The sequence below is a fragment of the Stegodyphus dumicola genome, chromosome 6, assembly GCF_044657685.1.
Source record: "Stegodyphus dumicola isolate Sdum_Otavi_A_Nest chromosome 6, ASM4465768v1".
Lineage (NCBI taxonomy): Eukaryota > Metazoa > Arthropoda > Arachnida > Araneae > Eresidae > Stegodyphus > Stegodyphus dumicola.
Window position 1 is genome coordinate 222,132,625 of NC_140773.1, and position 21,665 is coordinate 222,154,289.

The following is a 21,665-nucleotide window of genomic DNA, read 5'->3' on the forward strand; positions in this document are numbered from 1 at the left end:
TACCCGACACTGAAACTGCAGCACCAAGAAAGAGTGGCCAGAAAATTCTGCAAGTTGCAGGGTAGATGTACGTCACCCAGTTTTCCGAATGATGTGAAATGCTCAACTCTGCAGTGCACATTGAAGAAGATATAAGGGAAGGAACCTGCAGAATGTTCAATTTTCGTGCCATTATTTCTGATAGTAAATCATCGTAGAAAATTTCACAGAATGCTAGGCCGTTGTCAACGGTGGCAATTCCAGCAGACAGACGATTTTACGAAGCGGCATGCTCGGACGAGAAACGGTACTTTCAGCGTGGTATGGCCGTTGACCGAGAGGGCATGGTGATCGGACTGAGAAGATCCGGTTGGTCCATACGGCAAATATCAGCTGTCACACCCGTGGACGCGTCCATAGTGCACCGGCTGTAGCGACGATGGTTGGAACAAGAAAATGTGGCAAGTTCAATGGGTTCCAATCAACACCGGCTTACAGAAGGAAGTAAGGAGGTGTTTGTTTCAATGCAGCCATAGTGACGTCAGTGAATCGACGTATCCGCCGACAAGTGGCACACCTGCAAGCGACTTCTACCTCCATTCTGCAAGCATGTTCCAAACACCCTGGATATTCCCATATCGACCAGAACCATTTCCCGTCGATTGGTGGCTAGTGGCCTGTACTCGGGGCGTTCGTTAAGAAGACTGCCTTTGACACCCACAGCATAGACGCCACATTTTTTAAACAATACTATATTCTTGACTTTTCATTATTAAAGCCAGTGGAAGAGTTAAAATTTGACATTCTTCTAGAAAATCTCTGTGGTGTTACTATGTCAATTGTATTACTGATGGTAGAACATTATATCTTAAACTTTTAGCTGAAATTATGTACTTTGAATGTTACTTTGATTGATATTTTGACTAATATGGTATATGTGTGCAATTATTCTTCTTGAAAATTTCTTATGTGCTATAATGTCTATTGTATTACTGAAATTTAGATTAATTGACCATCTATTTTTACGAACTATGTCATTTACAAATCTTAGCTTTCAATAGAATTAATTCAACATGATTGTTATGATGTATACGTGCTATCACTTAAGAAATTAGTACTCTACTTGAAAATCCGTTTTACTATGCATATTTAACTAATAACATTCAGTTGAATGCTGTGCCTTGATTATGTTGATTCACAATATGAAATTCTAACAGTATAAGAAATGTATTAAAGTACTAATTATATGCTTCTGTGCCGGTTCACATAACGTAATTATCGACAGTGTGTCTACTTGATTTATGATCACCAAAATATTATACTATTCTATATGATATGTAACACATCACATATAGAAATGCATCTATTATCGCTTCTTGGACTTTAATAATTTTAAAATACATATCTATTTGTTCTCATTTACGTAGTTCTAATGCATATAGAAATTGGCACAACTTTTACGTATATAATGTATATAATTTGCATTACGTGACAGTCCACTCAAAATTATTGTAACCTAGCTTTACATAAAGCGCAATCTTATGTAGCCTACGTAGCAATTTATTCAAGATGTCTTTGCAATCTTTTTCGTAAACTACTTTTCTATAACTTTCATAATTAAGAACAATTAAAGGCGTTTAGCCACTACTTTATTGTGGTAGCTGCTTGTTGTTTTTTCCACTGATCAGGCATCGTTCTGTTCGGTTTTACCTCAGGTCAGAAGCCTGGTCAGTGGCGCATAACCATAACCTACTGGGCCGACGCTATTCTCGCTCTGTATTATGCATATGATTTCGAAATAAATATCACTTATTGTTCGTTGCGATTTCTCTCTGTTTCCCAATTTCATCACTTTCTGCCCAATCCCTCTTGGTGTTGCATTTTCAATGTTGGGTAGTATGTCTATCATGTCCAGCGCGAACGTGCAAGGTTTATGGATCGAATTGTTTCCAACTCTGGAAAAACAAGTTTTTGTAAAGGCACCAGAACTAAAATATAAAAGACTTTTAACACATTAATATCTAGAGATGGTCAACTGGATCTCGTGACTCTCTTTGTCGCCCATTGAAAAAGGTGATCTAAGAATTTTGCCGTTAAGCGGTTTGTCCGATGCTGAGCGTCGTCGACTTGTTAGACAATGATTTTGGTTCAATTAAGCAAGCAAAATTCTAGTAAAAATAAACTAGCTGTTTGAAAGTTACCATAGTAAAAATAATAATTAATTTAGTAGTTGGAATGAAAGGCAGTATTTTCTAATCTCCTTAACAATGGTTAAAAGCATTTCATACATGTACAAAATATTAATTAATGAATTTTTTTAAAAAAATTGTCTTTTCATCTTATATTTTTAAAAATGTTTTTTATTTCAGATACATGAGGCTATGAGATACACAGAAAACCTCGTCCTGAGTTGGATTCTTTTTTGTTTCCTGAGTATTTTTAACAAATACGTAAGTCCGTGTACCTCGTTTTTTTTAATTAAATTTAGATGATTTCGTTCATTATAATGTTAAACTTTATTACTGAATGGTGTTTCGAACTTGAGAAATTTTAGTCATTTCCCTAGAACGGTGTAAATAATGGAACGCTTAACCCTTTTCAGACGGACGGGTACCGCATATATTTGGCGAAAAATGTTCTAGCTTAAAAGATATCTGCTTCGTATGCATGTTCCCTGTGCAGAACTAATGTATATATTACTATCAGTTGACAATCCTCTTCTATTGCATTTGATGAATTTTAATGCAAATTGCTTAAAATATATTCTTAACCAGTATCCAATTAACTGGCAATGTCAAAATAATGGCATTTTTCAAAATCTAAATTTAAATTCAAAATTTAGGCTTATGCGGTTGTAGAGACATTAGGTTATTTCGAAGCAGGAGATGTGAAAAATGAGCATTCCCTCGCCGGGAATCGAACCACGGACCTCTCGAATTCGCGTCGAGGGTGCAGACCACTACATCCCGAAGGCACGCTAAGAAGACGGGAAAAATACCTTATAAGGTAAAGACACTTATAATAGGTCAAATGTAAATGTAAAAAAACATTTGTGTTATGTATCTGCCTCCCAGCGTAAAAACCGTAAATCAATGGAGCAAATAAATATGTAGAATATAAAGATAAACGACCGATACCTTTTCATGCGTCAACGTTGAAATTTATCCCGTAATTTCAGTAATATTTTCGGTAAGATTATATGGTAATTTATCCTTCCTTTCCACTGGCCAACCACTGGCCGACCGGTAAAGTCGCTGAACACTGGTAGTTGAACACGGGCTGGCTTCATTTTGTGGTTTTTACGGGTGTAATACATGTATCCGAGCAAGTTTTTCCTTAAAAAATCCTCCATGAAGGTTTATCTTCCTTTTGGCAGATAAAACTCGAGTGCTTTGCAATAATCAAATAAACTAAACCAAACCAACACTCCTTCATTGGCTCTGCTGACAGCACAGCAGTCCAAGTAAAAGTCCAAGTAAAATGCAGGTCCAAGTAAAAGTGTTTCGAAACACACGGTTCAGCGGACACTGTTGGATGCGAGACTACTCAGCAGATGACCCCTGATCGAATGAATCACGATTTCTCATTTATCACATCGATGGTTGTGTCAGTTTACGCCGTCTTCTAGGTGAACTGTTGCTTCTCTCCCCCTGTAATTAGTGGTCATATACAGGCTGGTAGCGGCGATTTTATGTTTTAGGGGACGTTCTTATGAATGGCTGCAGGAACCTTAGTTTTTAATAGAACAAGATTATGAAAGCTTCAAACTATCTGAACATAACTGCGGATCCGTTACACCCTTACATAGCGTCTATCTTCCCAACTGGAAATGGTATCTTCCAGCAGTCCAACGTCCCATGTCACAAGACTCGAATTGTGTTGGAGGGGTTCAATGAGCATACGGATGAATTCCAGATCCTTGCCACCTAACTCGCCGGATTTTAACCCGGTATAGCATATTTTGTTATGTCATGGAGCGGCATCTCCATGACATGCCAAATGTAACTTCAGAGTTCAAACACTACCATGTCGGAGTATCTCGACTTTGCGGTGCCCACCGCTCAGACATTTGGTACAACCTGTCTCCAGTCATCTACCAAGAACTTGTGGCATCCATGCGAAGGCGAGAACTGTTTTGATGGCGAAAAGTTGCGCGACGCGTTATCGAGGTCATAATGTGTTGGCACTTCAGTGTATGTTACGAAAGATTTCCTTCGTAAAGAAGTTTTCGATTTCGTGAAAACTTGAAGTTACACATGGTAAAATGTGCTAAAGTCCCATATAACCTACCCGATCGTAAGAACTGATCGGAGGACAACTGACGAGATTTTAACAATATTATCCATTGGGTCGCCGTCCAGACGGTATAGTGGTTAGTGACCGAAACGCCGTCGCATGAACCTCCGACCTAAGGTTCTACACCAAATCAGAGTTATGTCCCATGCGACGGAAAAGAATCTACCATCCACTGCCGGCGGCATTCATTGAATCAACGATAGTAATATTACAATGCTAAATTGGCAATGTCATCTTTACAATAATTGTTACATAACAATCTGTATGAAAAATAAATATAAATTCAATTAATCATTACATTATCATGGATAGGGTCTATGCTGTGGAGAGTGGAACTTGTATATTAACCAGTCTCTAAACCTATGTCTACTTCAATACGTCATAACTTCATGTTCTTATCAATTGCACACCTAATGATGTTTGTCCGTAGTGACTGCCGTAGCGATGGGCCTGGGTTCAAATCCCGGAGAAGGCATGGTTGGAACTGTTTGTCCCTTCATCGGAGGCAGCAATGGCCACCCAATAGGTGCTTCCATAATGAAATGGCCAATACTTCCGGCCCTTGTAGTGGAACAAGGATGTGCTACTGTCCTTCCTCCTTCCGATTAGCCACTTTCACTCGGTGGGAATTTTGCTTGAATGAGCACTCTTTCTTTCTGCAAATGGACTATTTTTAGATAGCTCTTTCCAAAATTTTACTTGTCAAACATTCAGATCTTCTAAAATTACCAACTGCACTGAAGAGCAAAAGTTCGGCAATCTTTAAAAAAAATTCCAGATATCTTTCGTTTCTTTATCTGGAATCGTCAGATTCCCGAAGGAAGAAAAGTCTGCTACATTGCCTGGACGATTTACCCCCCTCCCCAGCAGCTGAGGGGTAAAGTCGGTTAACTCTGGGAGTTCAGTTCGAGGTTCGAATTTCAGCGGAGGAGATGGCTGCATCAGTGTTTTTGTGGTTTTCTAAATGTGTAGCGTGTATACGAGCCAGTTTCGCTTAGAAAGTCCTCCATAAAGACATCCCTCTCCTTAGGCAGATAGCTCTCGAGTGTTTTGTCATAACCAAATAAATCAAATCAATAAACTTTTCTTGGTGAAATGACATTCATATTTATGAGTTCACGTTCTACCTAATATAACTTTAAAAACACAAATTTATCTAGAGACTTCAAATGTTTCGCGCATTGCAATCATAGTAAGTGTACCTGGAGACGGTAGCAATAGTTTTGACTGCCATGGAGAACTTTCAGTATTTGTAAAAGAAATATGGTTTGAAAATTCACGATATTGACTTGCTTAACTATGTTCAACGATATTTATTTCTGTGTAAAATTAATGCGTTAAGCTACTTATGTAGCAATAAGTACCTTATCCATATTTTTGTTTATTTGTTTTTCATCACACTCTATCTAATTCATTCTTAGATGTTTGTTCTGGCCAAAGATTACACACATATCGACAATCCTTCACCTAGACGTGGATATGTCTCCAGATATTGGTCAGAATGGATGCCATGGTCAATGTGCAGTCGAACGTGTGGTGGAGGCGTTAGAATGAGAACTCGAATCTGCAGAATAAGGTAAACCGTTTTTTTAGTGGCGAAAATTTCCTTTCACTTTAAATTTCTGGCCTGTTTTTATTGTTACTAGTTTTACCATGTTTTATTTTTACTACACGAAGGCTGTTCGCAAATTTAGACAATTTTGCTTTGCAGTAAAAAATATCTTCTACTTGGACTTTTTTTTAACTGCAACTATATTTTTTAAAATACAAATTATCGTCTGCTAGTTAACAGCTTTGTTTTTATGCAAAATGGCGCTTTTGAAGAAGCAATGGATGGAAGGCTATGTTTGTGTTCTTTCCAAAGAAAATTATTCGTATTTGGTTATTAAAAGCCATGGTTTTCCAATAACTAAAGCTACGATATGTAACGTTGTCAACAACAAAGGAGAAAAACGTCAAAATGTAGCTTCAAGTGAAAACATTGTTCCAAATAACGTATCCAAGGATCAAACGGAATGTTTCAAAAGTAAGATCTTTAATGTTAAAAGAAATTCCGCTAACTTGGAGGACAGTTGCAAAATCATTAAAATGCTCAGTATCAGCCGTGAAAAGTGATTAATACTGGTTTGAATCTTAAAACGACGTAAAAATACTCGTATATTGTGTATCGTCTTTCTTCACGTATCGCCGAATGCAAATCACGCTGCGGAATTCTTTATGAGAAACTTTATTTGGATGTAAATGGAAAAATGTGTCACAATAGATAAATCTTGGATGTATTTAAATGACCGCAATAAAACGAGATCCATTTATAATCATGAAAGAGAAAAAAAACTTAGAACATGGTTCAAAGGATATAAATAAAGTTTTTTTAAGGGATTTCTGATTGTTGCTGGTTATTCCTATAACGGCAAATTAAAGAAAAAGAGAGAGAGCGGTGAAAAATGTTAAGTTCAACTCCCCATATTATCAAAAACATATTTAATACCCAATTTTCAAACATGAAATACCTTCTCTTTACATATAGTGCGATCTATCGGCGACTCCTCAAAATTTATAATGTTTTGGAAAAAATGGAACAAGAAACAGCCATACTCTTCACTCATATCCGTACTAAATCTCTTGATCTATCAATAATATATTTTTGCGCTTTTGTACTTTTGAAAAGCGGGCTGTCCAAACGTCGACCTGCAATCTCCTTAGACTTTGGAAAGCTATTCGAGTGTAATGGTATAAAATACCTCTTCCTTTATTGTGTTGAAAATTACGGTGTATAAAGATAGTGAAGAATAAGGATTATGACATAAAACATTTAAACATAAAAATTTTAAGTAAAATATTAATTGTATTATAGTTAAAATCGTCTAAAAATAGGCGAACAGCCTTAGTATAATTTAATTGAATTAATTCTAAATAGCACATTTAAAAATTATTTCACTCAAAAAACAATTTTGTTAATGATAATGGCATTTTACTATTTAATCTATTGTCACGACAACTATTTAATCTATGTGATGCTTTTGTCACGACAAAAGATTCTGGATTATAAAAGGCATGAAGTTTGTCCTAACATTCCGTTTATTCATGTAAACAGCTCCTTTTTTCATGTGACTAAATAAACAAAATGGCAATGTTTACAGTTGAGAAGATTTGTTTTGTTTCGTCAAGCGGCAATGATCGCTGTATGTATCGTACGAATTTTAACCGCTTTTACAAAATTATGTAAATTGTATGTTGTGTAATTTCAAGTTCAAGACTGTCTCTCGTAGTTGATTTATTTTATTTGCCTTAGAAAGAGCGGTCAACACGTTCTATCTAGCTTCAAGTAATATTAGGCCGTCCAAATTAGATTTGCTTCAAATTCATTTTCTGAGTTTACTCGAAAAAACACATGCAGGCACGGTAATGGATTTAGTTTTGTTGAATTCTGAGTCACAAAACGTTTTTACTTGCTTGTACAAGGTAAAGGAAGTATTGTAATCATGAAAAATTCCGGGTATCGTATTTCAACGAAAATATCCAATTTGACGGTTATCGAATGCAATTTAATGATGTTTTTGCGTCACATCTGTAAATAAGGACAGAATAAAGGACTCATTCTCCCCAAACGGATTCATTATATATATTATTTAAAATGGATTCAGAAGACACTTTTTTGTGACGTCTGTACCCTAGGTGCGTATGTATGTATGTATCTCGCATTACTTAAAAACGAATAACCGAAGAATGTTGAAATTTTGTATATAGGACTGCTATAACATGTATTTTGCATTTCCCTTTTCCGTTGCAAATCGGCCGCACCAAAAGTGTATATATATTCGCTCTGCTGCTCAGCTCGGTGAGCTCAGTATTTTTATTCTTATAGGTTGGTTAATTTTGCATTTTTTGCTTTAAAGGTAATTGAATTGTGTTGTTCTTATCTTCCGGTTAAGGTTTTTACTTACTTTTAGTTAATCTGCATGCACTAGTTGTAGAATTATCAACAATTTAAAAGTTGTTTAAGTGCGGCTAAGGCTAATTGTTTTACCGTAGCAGCCATATTTGTTTACAATTGAATAGCAGAATAGTGAATTAAGTCAGTTTCTGCGTCTTCAATGTCTTTTTGCGGAGTGGGACCAAAGGTAAACTTTCAGTTTTGTGCACGGAAACTCTGCCTACTTGCCCCCTGACCGAAAGGCTTGTTTTTACGTAGAAACCCTAATTTTAATTGCAAAATTTTTTTATTTTAATTGTATGTGGTGTTTTATATTTTTCAATTTTTAATAAAGATATTTTTAGGTTTTACGCATTTTTGCTTTGCCGAAGTGAGAACTAAATGAATTGAATGAGAAATCTTTCTCTAATGAAATTCGAGGAAATAAGTTTTAACTGAAATGCAGGGAAAAAATGCGTAATTTAATATTCAGTACAAGAAAATCGTATGGTGCACTTATATTAACAAATCCTTCGTGGTAGATTTAAATAGGTTTTTAGTTATTCCAGCTGCTGTTTATTCCTAAAAAGATTTGCTTTTATTTTTACTATAGGGTTAACGGACATGTAGCATCTCCTAACCGATGTTTAGGAGAGACAACAGAATACGAAGTTTGCTCAAGGCAAGTAAGTATATTTCTTTCATTGATCTTTTTACCTTGGGCTACCAAGAATAAATTTATATATGCAATTAGTATTACAAAAGCAAGATTGTATATTTGAGCAACTTTTATTATTTTCACTTGATATTACAGGTACGTACTGTCACGTGGTAATTATTTTCGACCCTGTTCTGACGTTAGAAACATCTGTGGCAAGCTTCGATATCAACGCTTAAAACGTCCAAAACTTTTCTGTGTTCCTTTACGTACGTAACGTTATGCCACGGTACCTAAAGAATTTATCATTCATGCGGCTTGCAAATGTTACCATCCCAAGAAATATAAAATTTTTGCAGGGTCTTAAACGTAATTTGTGGCAAATCCCCCAATAGACGTGTAAGTGACTTACCTCTGTGTCTAGATAGAGCCGTTCCTAGAGGGCGGTACAACACGTAAAAGTGCACGGGCGACGAAAAACAGGGGCGGCCGAACTCTCGTGATACCACGCTTAAATATTTTAAATTCATTGTAAGTACTTTCATATGTAAGTACTTTTTATGCAATTTGTCATACGTAAGTACTTAGTGAGTATGAAATATTAAGCATTTCTTTTTAATTTGGGAGGGCGGTAATCTTAGGAAAGTACGCTGGCAACCAATGGCCTAGGAACGGGTCTGTCTAGATAAGTAAATTTAAACGTACTTTTTTCTTTTCACCATTGATTGAACAGCAGGCCCACAGCGTTTTGGATCCCGTCGATGAAATTAAAACAAATAAATAATAAATTAAAATAAAAATATAAATTTTAGTTCTGTGTTCTCCAGGAACTGACCACGCTAAACAAGGAACACTGAAAGAAGTACCAGAACATGGAAAGAAGGTGCATGGTGGAGACTGTTGAGACTAAGGCGAACACTTGTCACTATTACACTTTAAGTTGTAAAAAGCCCTTTTATTAAGAACTCAAATAGCTGAACAGAAGGCATTCACGGTGCTTACAAACCAGCCAGAACTTACTTCGCGAAATCAAAAATAGAATTTTGAATTAAAGCAAAATCTTAATTAGCCAAAGGATATGCAGATCTTTAAACGCGTAAGCCGGTTCTAACCTACACCGGCGTGACAGCACAGTCTGCAAGAATAAAGCAGCGCCGTAGACAGAAGTGTTATCGCAGAATATCAACTATTTCAGCAGGCGGAACACGCTCTGACTGAAACACTCTCGAACCCTCACATAAATACACGTGAGCTAACATTAGCGTTCTGGCAGAGAAACGTAAAGCGAGAAGTGACAGTCAGGATTCGTAATATAAGATAGCTGTTTAGTTAACATAATTACTTTACATCTTTACGTAATATTCCCTGCGATCTAACAGATAGAGGGGTCTGAAGCTTTTGTCATTTGACGTGGCGTAAGATTTTTACCTTACTTTTAAATTCTATCTACAGTTGTGCAACGAAATGATGTGACTTAAAAAGCAATTAGCGTAATTCTGAATAGTTTATCTTTTTACTCGCCTTCCTAATTGATGTATCTAATTTATATAGAATATTCAGGTGATATAAATACATAATAGACAAAACTGACAATTTTTATAAACTTTCACACATTAATCATGCTTAGGCTTTCCTGTAGTTCTTATTAGGTGTTTTTAACTTTTTAGGTGTTTCAATTTTTTGCAACTAGTTCCTGTAATTAATGCTGAGCATTATTCTCTTAAAATTCTGTTCTGCAAATAGATATTGTTGGGAGCTACGGTATGGTTGATGTTTATTTAAATAATTTCGTCACAAAAATGTGCAGACGTACATATGTATGTGTCTCGAATAAAAAGCGAATGGCTTCAGAATGGCAGAAAGCGAATGGCTGCTATAAAATGTAGTTGTGCACTCCGCTTTTGGTTTCAGTCCCTTTTCGGTTGCAGCACCAAACGCTTATATATATATATACTCTGTTAATGGGCCCGGTGAGTTCAGTTTTTTGTAATTTATTTATTTATTTATTTTTATTCTTGTATGCTGCTAAATTGTGCATTTTTTGCTTTGTAGAGACATTAGGTATTTTTTTAAAGCAGGAATGACGAAAAATGAGCAACGCCTTCGTCCGGAATCGAACTACGGACCTCTAGAACACGCGCCCAGCGTGCAGACCACCATACCACGAAGGCACGCTAAGAAGGCGGGATAAATACTTTATAGCTTTAAAAGTGATTGAATTATGTTGTTCTTATACTCAGGTTAATGTTTTCATGCCTCGGCGAGTATAAGTTAGTTTGCATGTTATTTGCATATAGTTAATTTGCATGCAATAGTTGTAAAATTATCACCAATCTAAAAGTCGTTTAAGTGCGACTAAGCCTAATGAAGCATCCATTTGTGTACATTTGAAACTTAGCAGAATAGTGCGTTAAGTCAGCTTGTGTACCTTCAGTGTCTTTTTGCCGAGTGGGACTGAAACTAAACTTTCAGTTTTGTGCACCATAAAAAATCTGTCTTCTTGCCCGCTGACCGAATTTCTTGTTTTTGCGTAGAAATTCTAATTTTAATTGTAAAAATTGTCTTTTAAGCTGTTTTAACTGCATTTGGTGTTTACGTTTTTCTATACCTTTCATTTTTTAATGAAGATGTTTTGAGTTTTTATGTATTTTTGCCTTGCCGCGATGTGAGAAGTGAATCAATTGAATGAGAAATATATCTCTAATGAAATTCGAGGAAATAAGTTTAAATGAACTGAAGCAAAAAATATGCATAACTTAATCGTCAGGAAGGAAGTCATGTGGTGTCCGCATCAGATAGTTTAATCAAGCTAATCAAGTCATTCGTTTTTGAGCCATGCGTTTTATTTCTAATCTTAAGGATATTCTCCTTCATTTTCCAGACTTGCTCCCCTTTCGAAGAAGATTTTTTAGAGTACCAATGCTCTCGGAAGAATGGGCAAGTCATCATGGGAAAGAAGATAGAGGACTGGATTCCGTATCCTTACGGTAAGTTGACAGTGATATAATATCTTGTCTTTTTTCTGTTTATTGTTATGCTAGCTTTAAATATTTACATTCTTGTGGTATCTGTTTCTTTATTGCGGTCTTAAAATTTTCATTTGTTGAACAAAGTAAGATATTATTTTTTGCTTTTCATTTTCGTCTTAACTCAAATAAAGTATAATGGTAATTCGAAAAAACAATAGAAGGGAGAAGGAAAAGGAATATTTCTCACTCCTAGTTTGGATCTAAAGAAAATAAATGTAAAAAAAGAAATCGTGCAGCTCTGCAACTGAGGTATATATTTTAATATTGTTTTTTCCAGGTAAAAATCCATGCGAGTTGCAGTGTTCGGACAGAGAAAGGACTCTGTTGTACAGTTTCGGTAAAGCAATGGATGGTACGAAATGCCCTGCCCAAGTTCCTGGGCAGCCAGCTCTCTGCGTCAACGGTAGGTGTATGGTACGTAATATTCAATCCATATTGCATATCAAATTCTCGATAATTAATATTTTGATGTTTAAAATCTTCAAATGAGAGGTTTCCTTCACTTAATTTTATCCTCCCTTCATGCCACGTATATCCTGTGTAACGAAAAGGAAATCTCAAACTAGGTGCTAAACTCTGGGCAAAAATATTGTGACGAATTTTGTACTTAGATAGGTAATTTTAGTAAAATTATAAGTAAAATTGTTCTGTTTTACTGCATAATGCAGCGCGAGACAAATTTTAAGAGAAAGCTATACCGGAAAAGTAAAAATACAAGTACATTTAACATTTGACTAAATGGGTATATCGGTAATTTGGCTAGATATCGCTAAGCTGACAACGGTTTTGACAACTTATTTTTCTGCCAAGTTTGGCGGAGAATCCTCAAAAGTAGCCAAATTCGGCGACATTTTGGTTAGGCCCCTGTATCATCGTATTAAGTATTGAAACTGAATAAATATAATTGACCACTATGTTTTCTAAAACCGTAGTTCCACCTTCGTATTGCTTTCCAGTAATTTCGAGTAGCAGAAAATACTAGAAATATCTCGGCGGCCGGTTGAAAACTATTTTAGGCCGAAAAGCGAGAGCATCTGCTCTCAGTTGCTTAGTTATTTTTGTTGGTTGTAATTCCGCATGAACTGAGATAAATCCGAGTTAGCTTTCTCTTTAGATGCGTTTTGCATTGCATTGAGTTTAACGTTCTTAGTAGTTTGAAGTGTAACTACTGATTGTACTGTCGTTTCGTACCTTTTCATGTGAACGCCCCTTATATTTAAATCTGCATCTGCTCATTTGGGGTTTGAAATTGCCTGCTGTAGTTTGAGTTAATTGTTTGAAACAGCTATAAGTATATTTAAGAATATTTGCAGTTTTGCTAATCGATTATCTCTTGTGGGATATGCTAAACTACTAGTTTCTATCATTTAGCTATATCTTTCTGCTGGAATTCTGGATTTGTTTTTAAGTCGATTGCAAGGAAAGTTGTGCATACTGGTGCACCTGCAAAATTAGAATTTACTGTTTAATATTGTTGGTTTGTGCATTAGCACTGAAGGCGTAATGAGTACATTTCCTCAAGCACAGAATTAAAGAATCATAAGTCAAAAGATTAACTACGAAATCTTTATTTTAATAAAATAGGATAATTCTGCTTAACTTAAGCATAACAATAAAGTAATAATCTTCACAGACATTAAAATTGAAGTATTCAAAAGAATAACTTACAGAGAATCATCATCAGTACTAAATATCATCAGGCTTACCTATATTATGCAATAAGAAAAATAAACAGGAATATACTTTGCCATCGTACCTGAAAGAGAAGAAAGTACTACTGGATTAGACCTTTGGTCAGATACAAGTAGCTAGGGTGAAAATCAAATATACTGCATTGCACACGAGCTTTACTTTCTCTCGCCAATATATACCTTGGCGCACGTTCGTTTCGTATGCCTTTCGAGTTTCATTATGCAAAATACCTAAATTTATGCTAACATTGCCCCTGTTTTGCTAATGAAACTCATACCAATTGTAATTCATTCCTGCAAAATTGAAATTTAGCTTTAGGAATTGGTTTAGTCATAATATCAGCAATCATTTGCTCTGTTGAAAGATAAGCAAGTTTTACTATTCCTTTGTTATTCAAGTCGCGTATATGATGAACTTTTGTATCAATATGTTTAGTGCGTGAACTGAATTTTTCAGATTCTACAAGTCTTATAGTAGACTGATTATCTTCAAATACCTTTATCGGTAGAGTTTGGGGTAGATTGAAATCTTCTGTTAATTTTAATAGCCATAATAGTTCTTGCGTAGCTTGCGATAGTGCAACATATTCAGCTTCTGCTGAGGATAAAGAAACACAAGTTTGTTTTGTTGAAAACCATGAAATACAGTTCCTTCCTAATAAAATAACACTTCCTGATGTAAATTTTCTATCTTCAATACCTTGTCCCCAATCAGCATCTGAATAAACTGTAATATTAGGTTCTTCACTCGACGAAATTTGTAAGGATAGGTTCTTTGTCGTGTTTAAGTATCTAATGATTCTTTTAACAGCATTCCAGTCCTTTTGACGTGGATTATTACACCTTCTGCTGAGTATGTGAGTTGAAGCTGTGATATCTGGTCTTGTGATAGACGATATATACAAAATACTTCCAATAGCTTGGCGAAATTTATCATTTGAAGTTAGGAGATTTTCTTCCTTGTTTAGGTTATAATAGTTTGTTTCCATTGGTGTGCTGGCGGGTTTCGCTTCTTCAAGTTGAAATTGCTTGACAAGTTGATTTATTTTATTTTTCTGTGATAAGAGATAACTTCCATCCTCCTTGCGATTTATTTCCATGCCTAAGAAATATTTAGCTTCACCAAGATGCGTTATTTGGTAACGTTTCTTTAAATCATTAATTGTTTGAAGAATTAGTCCTTCTTCTGTAGAACTTATTAGGATGTCATCAACATACAATATTAAATTAATTCTTTTATCACGAACCACTTTTGTGAAAGGACACGGATCTGCTTTGCTTTGACTGAACCCCAGATTCTTCAGTGTATTTTCAATTTCTGCATTCCAGCACCTAGCTGCTTGTTTGAGACCATAAATCGACTTCTGTAATTTACAAACTTTATGTCTTTCTTCCGGAACCACGAATCCTTCTGGTTGTTCCCTATATATTTCTTCATTTAAGTTGCCGTACAAAAAAGCCGTTTTAACATCTAGTTGATGTACCTTGGCATTATTATACGCTGCCCATGCTAAGAAAACTCTTATCGTAGTGTGTTTCACTACTGGTGAAAAGGTTTCATCATAATCACTGCCGTATTTTTGAGTAAATCCTTTGGCTACTAAGCGTGCTTTGTATTTTATATTTTTACTAGTTTCATCATATTTTGTCTTAAACATCCATTTGCTTCCTACTGCATGTTTTCCTGGTGGTAATTCTGTAAGTTTATAGGTTTCATTTTCTTTTAGAGAATGTATTTTGTCTTGCATAGCCTTGATACAAGCTTCTTGTTCACGTTTTGGTAAGTTTAGAATTTCTTCAAAGCTTTCTGGATCTTTAATTTTAAGTAAGATTGATTCTTCGTCTTCTGCTTTATAAGAGAATCTTTCCGGTGGGACCCCTTTGGTTGATCTGCTAGAAACCCTTCTTTCTGCATTTTCTTCACATTTAATTAACTCTTCGGAACTTTTTGAATCTTCTGTAAAATCATCGCCAAGAGATGTTTCTTCATTATTTTCTTCATCATCTTGCGAGTTATTGAAGTGAATTAATTTTAAATCTTCAGCATTATTTTCTGCAAGTTTGTCAGGTAAAGACGCGTTTTCTGAAAATTTAACAGTTCTACTGACTATTATTTTTCTTCCACCTACATAAATCCTGTATCCCTTACTTCGTAAATCGTATCCTACGAATATTCCTTCTTCAGCTCTGTTGTCGAATTTACGCCGTTTTTGTTTGTTCACATAATAAAATGCTGTACAGCCAAATACTCGTAAGTGACTTAAGTTTGGTTTTCTACCATTCCACAATTCATATGGTGTTCTATCTGTGGCTTTAGTTGGTAACCTATTTTGAAGATATGCAGCAGTAGCTGCTGCTTCAGCCCATAATCCTTTCGGTAATTTAGAGTTTATTAGCATAGCTTTTGTCATTTCTATTAAAGAGCGATTTTTCCTTACTGCGACGCCGTTCTGTGCCGGACAATAAGGAGCCGAAGTTTGGTGAAAAATGCCGAGTTTCTTTAAATAATTTTCAATACTTTCGTTACAGTATTCTGTACCGTTGTCGGATCTGAGAACCTTTATTTTCTTTCTAAATTTATTTGTTGTCGATGCAACATACTGTTTAAGTTTGTCGAATACTTCATCTTTCGAAGTAATAAAATAAATTTGAGTATAACGCGAATAGTCATCAATGAAAGTTACGAAATATCTTTTCCCTCCTAAGCTGTTGACTTCAATTGGCCCACACACATCTGTGTGCACTAAATCCAGTGGATTTTTAGATCTAAAACTAGTTTTGGGATAAAGTGTTTCAGTTAGTTTCGCTTTTACACAAGTAGAACATTCCACACTATGAGTGCATTTGCCAAGTTTAATGCCGTCTGCCAAATCATTTTTCTCAAGTGTTTTTATGGCATCTATATTTCTGTGGCCTAATCTTTGATGCCATTTTAGTATACAGTTCGTATTTGAACATGAAACATTATTAGCTAAGTATGCTTTCTCATCAATTGGGTTTACGATCAATTTATATAAACCTTGCTGAGCGTTGCCGTCGGCTACGAGTATATTGTTACGCTTTATGTAACACTTATTACTATCAAATGTAACAATGCAACCTTTATTGGTAACAGATTGAACAGAAAGTAAATTACTATCTAAACCTGGTACATACAATACATTTTCCAATTTTATTTGTGTAACCTGACCCTTTAAGTTTTGAACTTTAAAATAACCTTCACCAATACCATAAGAATTTAATTTAGCACCATTGGCTACAGTTACTATTTGTTTATTAGAGTCATTTAACTGAGAGAAGAAATTCTTATCACTAGTCATATGAGTTGAGGCTCCTGAGTGGATAACCCATTCTTGCGTTTGCGTGTTTTCATGTTTATTTTCCACTTTTAGAACTTGATTAAACTGAATCTGTGTATTTTCAGTTTCAATACTTTTAAAATACTTATTTTCTTTAAGTTTTGTTATTTTTTTTACACTTTGTGTATTTGCTATTTGGCATGCATTACTTTTATAATTTTGAGAATAATTTCTTACTTTACTATTATTTACATCTGTTTTCGGGGAAGTTCTAGCGTTGCGTTTTAAATGAAAACAGTCATTTATCGTATGGTTATTTCTCTTACAATAAGTACAAAATTGTGTAACATACTTTGGTTTATTTTCGCATTTACTTTTTAAAGCAACTGAATCGTACTTTTGAACTTTCTTAGTTTCCACACGTCTACAATACTCATCTATTAGTTTGTTTTTAACATATTCTAGCGACAATTCAGCTTCCGATTTACTTTCTATTGCAGTTATTAAGGAGTTGTATGAATTTGGTAAAGAACATAGTAGTATTGCTGTTAAGTTATTTTCTTTAATTTCTTCACCTATACTACGCAGCTTTTCAGCCAACTCTAGTACTCCTTTGATATGTTCCTGCATTTTAGAACTTTCATTATATCTAATGGAATATAGTTTTCTAAGAAGAAATAACTTATTTGTTAAATTTACACGTTCATGGACACTTTTTAACTTCTGCCAAACTTCTTTTGCAGATTTACTATGTAAAACATGGATAATTTGCGAATCCGAAATGTTTAGACATATTAAAGCTTTAGCTTTACGATCATTCTTTAACCAAATATCAGTATCAGTTTCCGGTTTTTCTTCGAATACAACATCATCTAAACCTTCTTTTATTAGAAGTTGTTTTATTTTAAATTTCCACACTGAATAATTTTCATCTGTTAATTTTTCTATACAAATTGATTCTTTTAGAATAGACATTATTATTTGTTACAATTATTTTTATAAACTTTGTAACTAGTTTTTTTTTTTTTTTTTTTTTTCAACAAAGAGTTTTAACACTTTATGCCCCTGGAATCTTACAACATTACAAAATTTCAATTTCTCAGTCTTATAATCTTTTGTTGGTTGTGCATTAGCACTGAAGGCGTAATGAGTACGTTTCCTCAAGCACAGAATTAAAGAATCATAAGTCAAAAGATTAACTACGAAATCTTTATTTTAATAAAATAGGATAATTCTGCTTAACTTAAGCATAACAATAAAGTAATAATCTTCACAGACATTAAAATTGAAGTATTCAAAAGAATAACTTACAGAGAATCATCATCAGTACTAAATATCATCAGGCTTACCTATATTATGCAATAAGAAAAATAAACAGGAATATACTTTGCCATCGTACCTGAAAGAGAAGAAAGTACTACTGGATTAGACCTTTGGCCAGGTACAAGTCAGGGATAAATAGAAGGGCTAGCTCATTTCTTTGTTCGACTCCTCGCCGACGCGAGCCTAATGGGGGGGGGGGACGTAACAGGTAATAACCTGACGTCACTGTGATGCCACCTGTCCTGATTTCCCGCGTTTAAAACAGTATTTTCATTGAGCTGCGAAACGATTTTCTAGAGGTTACATATCCCAAATTAATTTTAATAATATATATATCTGTTTTCTAATAATATATATATTTAAAATAATTTATATATATGTAATTTTAGTCAGTTTTTATTTTAAATTCTATATTGTGAAGTATCGTTTACGTAATATGGCTTTTTGCGCTGCAGTAACGTGCCGTAGCACTTACAGAAGTATGAAAGGGTGAGATATTTTATTTCATGGGACCAAAGGATCCAAATGAGAGTTTGCTTTTGAAGAAAGTATGGATACACAGATGTCAAAGAGAAGATTCTGTTAATGTGAAGAGCGGAAAAATTTGCAGCGAACATTTTCTATGCAGTGTTTATGAAGATGATATGAAAAATCGCTTGTTTGGATAGCCACAAAAAGAAACTGTTGGAATGGAATGCTGTTCCGAAAGCAAATTATGATGGCAATAATAAATCGAAATTGATGATGACAATAATGAATCAAATTTTAATGATTTTGAAATAAAACTCACAAATGAAAATGTAGATCATCCTGAATGTTTAAGCATAAACAAGAATGCATTGATAATTTGAAGAACAAAATAATATCCTTAGAAAATTGTATTAAAGTATTGAAAAATAGAGAAAAGAACGATTTTAGAATGTTTGTTCAGCGACCAAGAAGGTGGACGACATCTAGACAGAAATTGGTATCAAAAATTAAAATCTCAAATAGCGAAATTTGGGGGGGGGGAGCACAAATCGGAGAATTTGGAAAAATGTCTAAAGCCTATTTTTATAAAGACGCAGATTAATGCATTACTGAAAAAGAAGAAAAAAATCAGGTGGACTAGTGAACATATTTCACGTAGCATCGTCATAAGAGCTCTGTCATCTTAAAGCTATGATTTTTGGAAAGAAAAAAAATTGGAATATCTTTACCTAGTGTTATCAAATTAAAGAAATTGTGTTTATTTTATTTTTTAGTGTTTTCTAAATTTTAGTGTAGTCCAAGAATTCAAAGTAATGTTCTTACTCTAAAGAAAAAAAGAGGCGAATATTTGTATTCTGTAGAAAAAATATGCGTTCTCAGTTTCGACGAAATGCATATAGATTGAAAACTCTGCTATGGCTCTAAACTGGACTAAGTTGGTTCTTTTTAAAATGTGCAGTTTGTTTTAATCAGAGGTCTCATTTCGCGCTCTGCCTCAAATTACTGAGAAACCGCGTTTTAGATAGAGGATTTGTTTTAGAAGATGTAACTGTTTTAAATTTTGATATTATTAAAGAGGTTTTAAATAGAGATTGAGAAGAAATCAAATTGTGTCACAAACTAAAACCAAATTATTTAATGGTCAAGGGAAACGAGAGACAAAAAGTCGCTCCATAGAAAACATTATTTTCAAAAAGTTCCGCAAAAGGTATACTCTACCCCACAGGAAATCAGAAAGCATCTGACTTCTATGAGTTAATCGATAATATCTTCGGTATTATCTGTATGTGTGTATTTAATTATGGCAAAGCACACTAGAGCTATCTGCCTAAGGGGAGGGATGCCTTCGTGGAGAACTTTCTAAGGGAAACTGGCTCGTTACACATGGGGAAAACCACGAAAACACCCATGCAGCCAGCCCATTCGCGGGATTAGAACCTCGGACAGAACTACCAGTGTTCAGCGACTTTACCGCTCGGCCGCTGGTGGGCCTCTTCGGTATTATGAATAGTACCAAAATAGTACCAACAAGAATAACAAGTATTTAACAAAATAATTTTGTAAAGTACTTGTTAAAGTTATTCTTATTGTATCCTTTGTAACTAATTATTGATTAGATTTTGTGCTAGATTAGCATTCTAGATAAAATATAATAGTATAAAACATCAAAGTAATTGGCATAAAAAGACTTTCCTTTACTCACACTTTTGAAAAATTAAATAACTGTTTTAGGTACTCTGAATAAAGCTATTTTGTCAAAATTAAGGTAACAATCTTATATACATTTATTTAATTGTAATATAGATATAAGTATAAATTACAAAATTATTTAAAAAATATCTATTATATTGAATCGGAAGAGAATTATAACAATGTAAAATTTACAATTAGGCAAAAAATCAAACGTAGGTTAGCAGAAATGTTGCCATATATGTCATATATGTTTAAACCTATGTCAATGTAAAGTTGTTTTTTGAGTAAATTTAAATAGCTACTATTATAGTTATCTTAGAAGCAGCATAAAAATTCTCTCAGTTAGCATGGAAATAAAGAAATGATTAGAAATAAACGTGCATTAAATAAAAAAAAACCTTCAAATAAAAATAAAAAAAACCACGGAACTTTATGTTAAAAGTTCCGTGGTTTTAAAATAATATATAAAATGTGTTATGCACATTTTATCTATTATTTTAAAATTGTGTAAGCATTATTAAATTTTTTAATGGTTCAGTCTAAAATGCATAAAGCAGTAACATTGCCTCTTCCAAATTATAGCTATCTTTCACACACAGCTCATTTCAAACGCTGGTTCAAAAACGCTAACTTCCAAGCTGTGAATTATATTGGCGCGCTCAGTGTCATCATGGCTACGTCATCACTTCTCACTTTCTGTTTCAGGGAGAAAAGCTCTATGAGCTAGCCCTTCTCTTCTAAGTCCTGGGTACAAGTAGCTAGGGTGAAAATCAAATATACTGCATTGCACACGAGCTTTACTTTCTCTCGCCAATATATACCTTGGCGCACGTTCGTTTCGTATGCCTTTCGAGTTTCATTATGCAAAATACCTAAATTTATGCTAACAAATATAGCTTTTGATATGGCCAGTAACTCAAATAATCTTTCTGGGTTCAAGGTGATATATATCACTTTGAATCCATAGTCTAGTAATAGTACTAGTCTGTCTGGTCTCATTTTTGGGCAACGTGGGACACACTGGCTGATGTCCTTGCTAGAAAAAGGAACGTTATTAAGTTGTAATCAGAGTAAAGGTGTCTTCTCTGTCAGTTCTCTGAGGTGATGTGTTACTGGCTGGATCATCTGCGGGAAGGCTGTGTTAAAAAACAATATTAGCTGTGCTAGGCGGCATAGCTCTGTAATAGTCGTCATGGTCTGGTTGGATGCGAAATCCCGGTAGATATTTTATGGAGGATTCCACAGTATTCTTGTCTGAATTGCAGAAGTTCCTACAGTTAGTTGTTTTTTCCGTTAGGATGATTTTTGAATTAG

The 21,665-nt window shown here is 34.6% G+C and overlaps 1 protein-coding gene across 1 annotated transcript in view; it reads left to right on the forward strand.

The window, feature by feature from the left end:
* LOC118183893 (uncharacterized) overlaps window positions 1–21,665 on the forward strand; it is a 172,457-nt gene that overhangs the window by 126,129 nt on the left and 24,663 nt on the right. Inside the window, exons 2-6 of the mRNA XM_085819572.1 lie at window positions 2,349–2,429; window positions 5,697–5,851; window positions 8,802–8,874; window positions 11,728–11,833; window positions 12,153–12,289. Of these exons, the coding sequence (XP_085675698.1) occupies window positions 2,361–2,429; window positions 5,697–5,851; window positions 8,802–8,874; window positions 11,728–11,833; window positions 12,153–12,289 (540 nt within the window). The 5' untranslated portion in view covers window positions 2,349–2,360. The remainder of the gene's footprint in view (window positions 1–2,348; window positions 2,430–5,696; window positions 5,852–8,801; window positions 8,875–11,727; window positions 11,834–12,152; window positions 12,290–21,665) is intronic.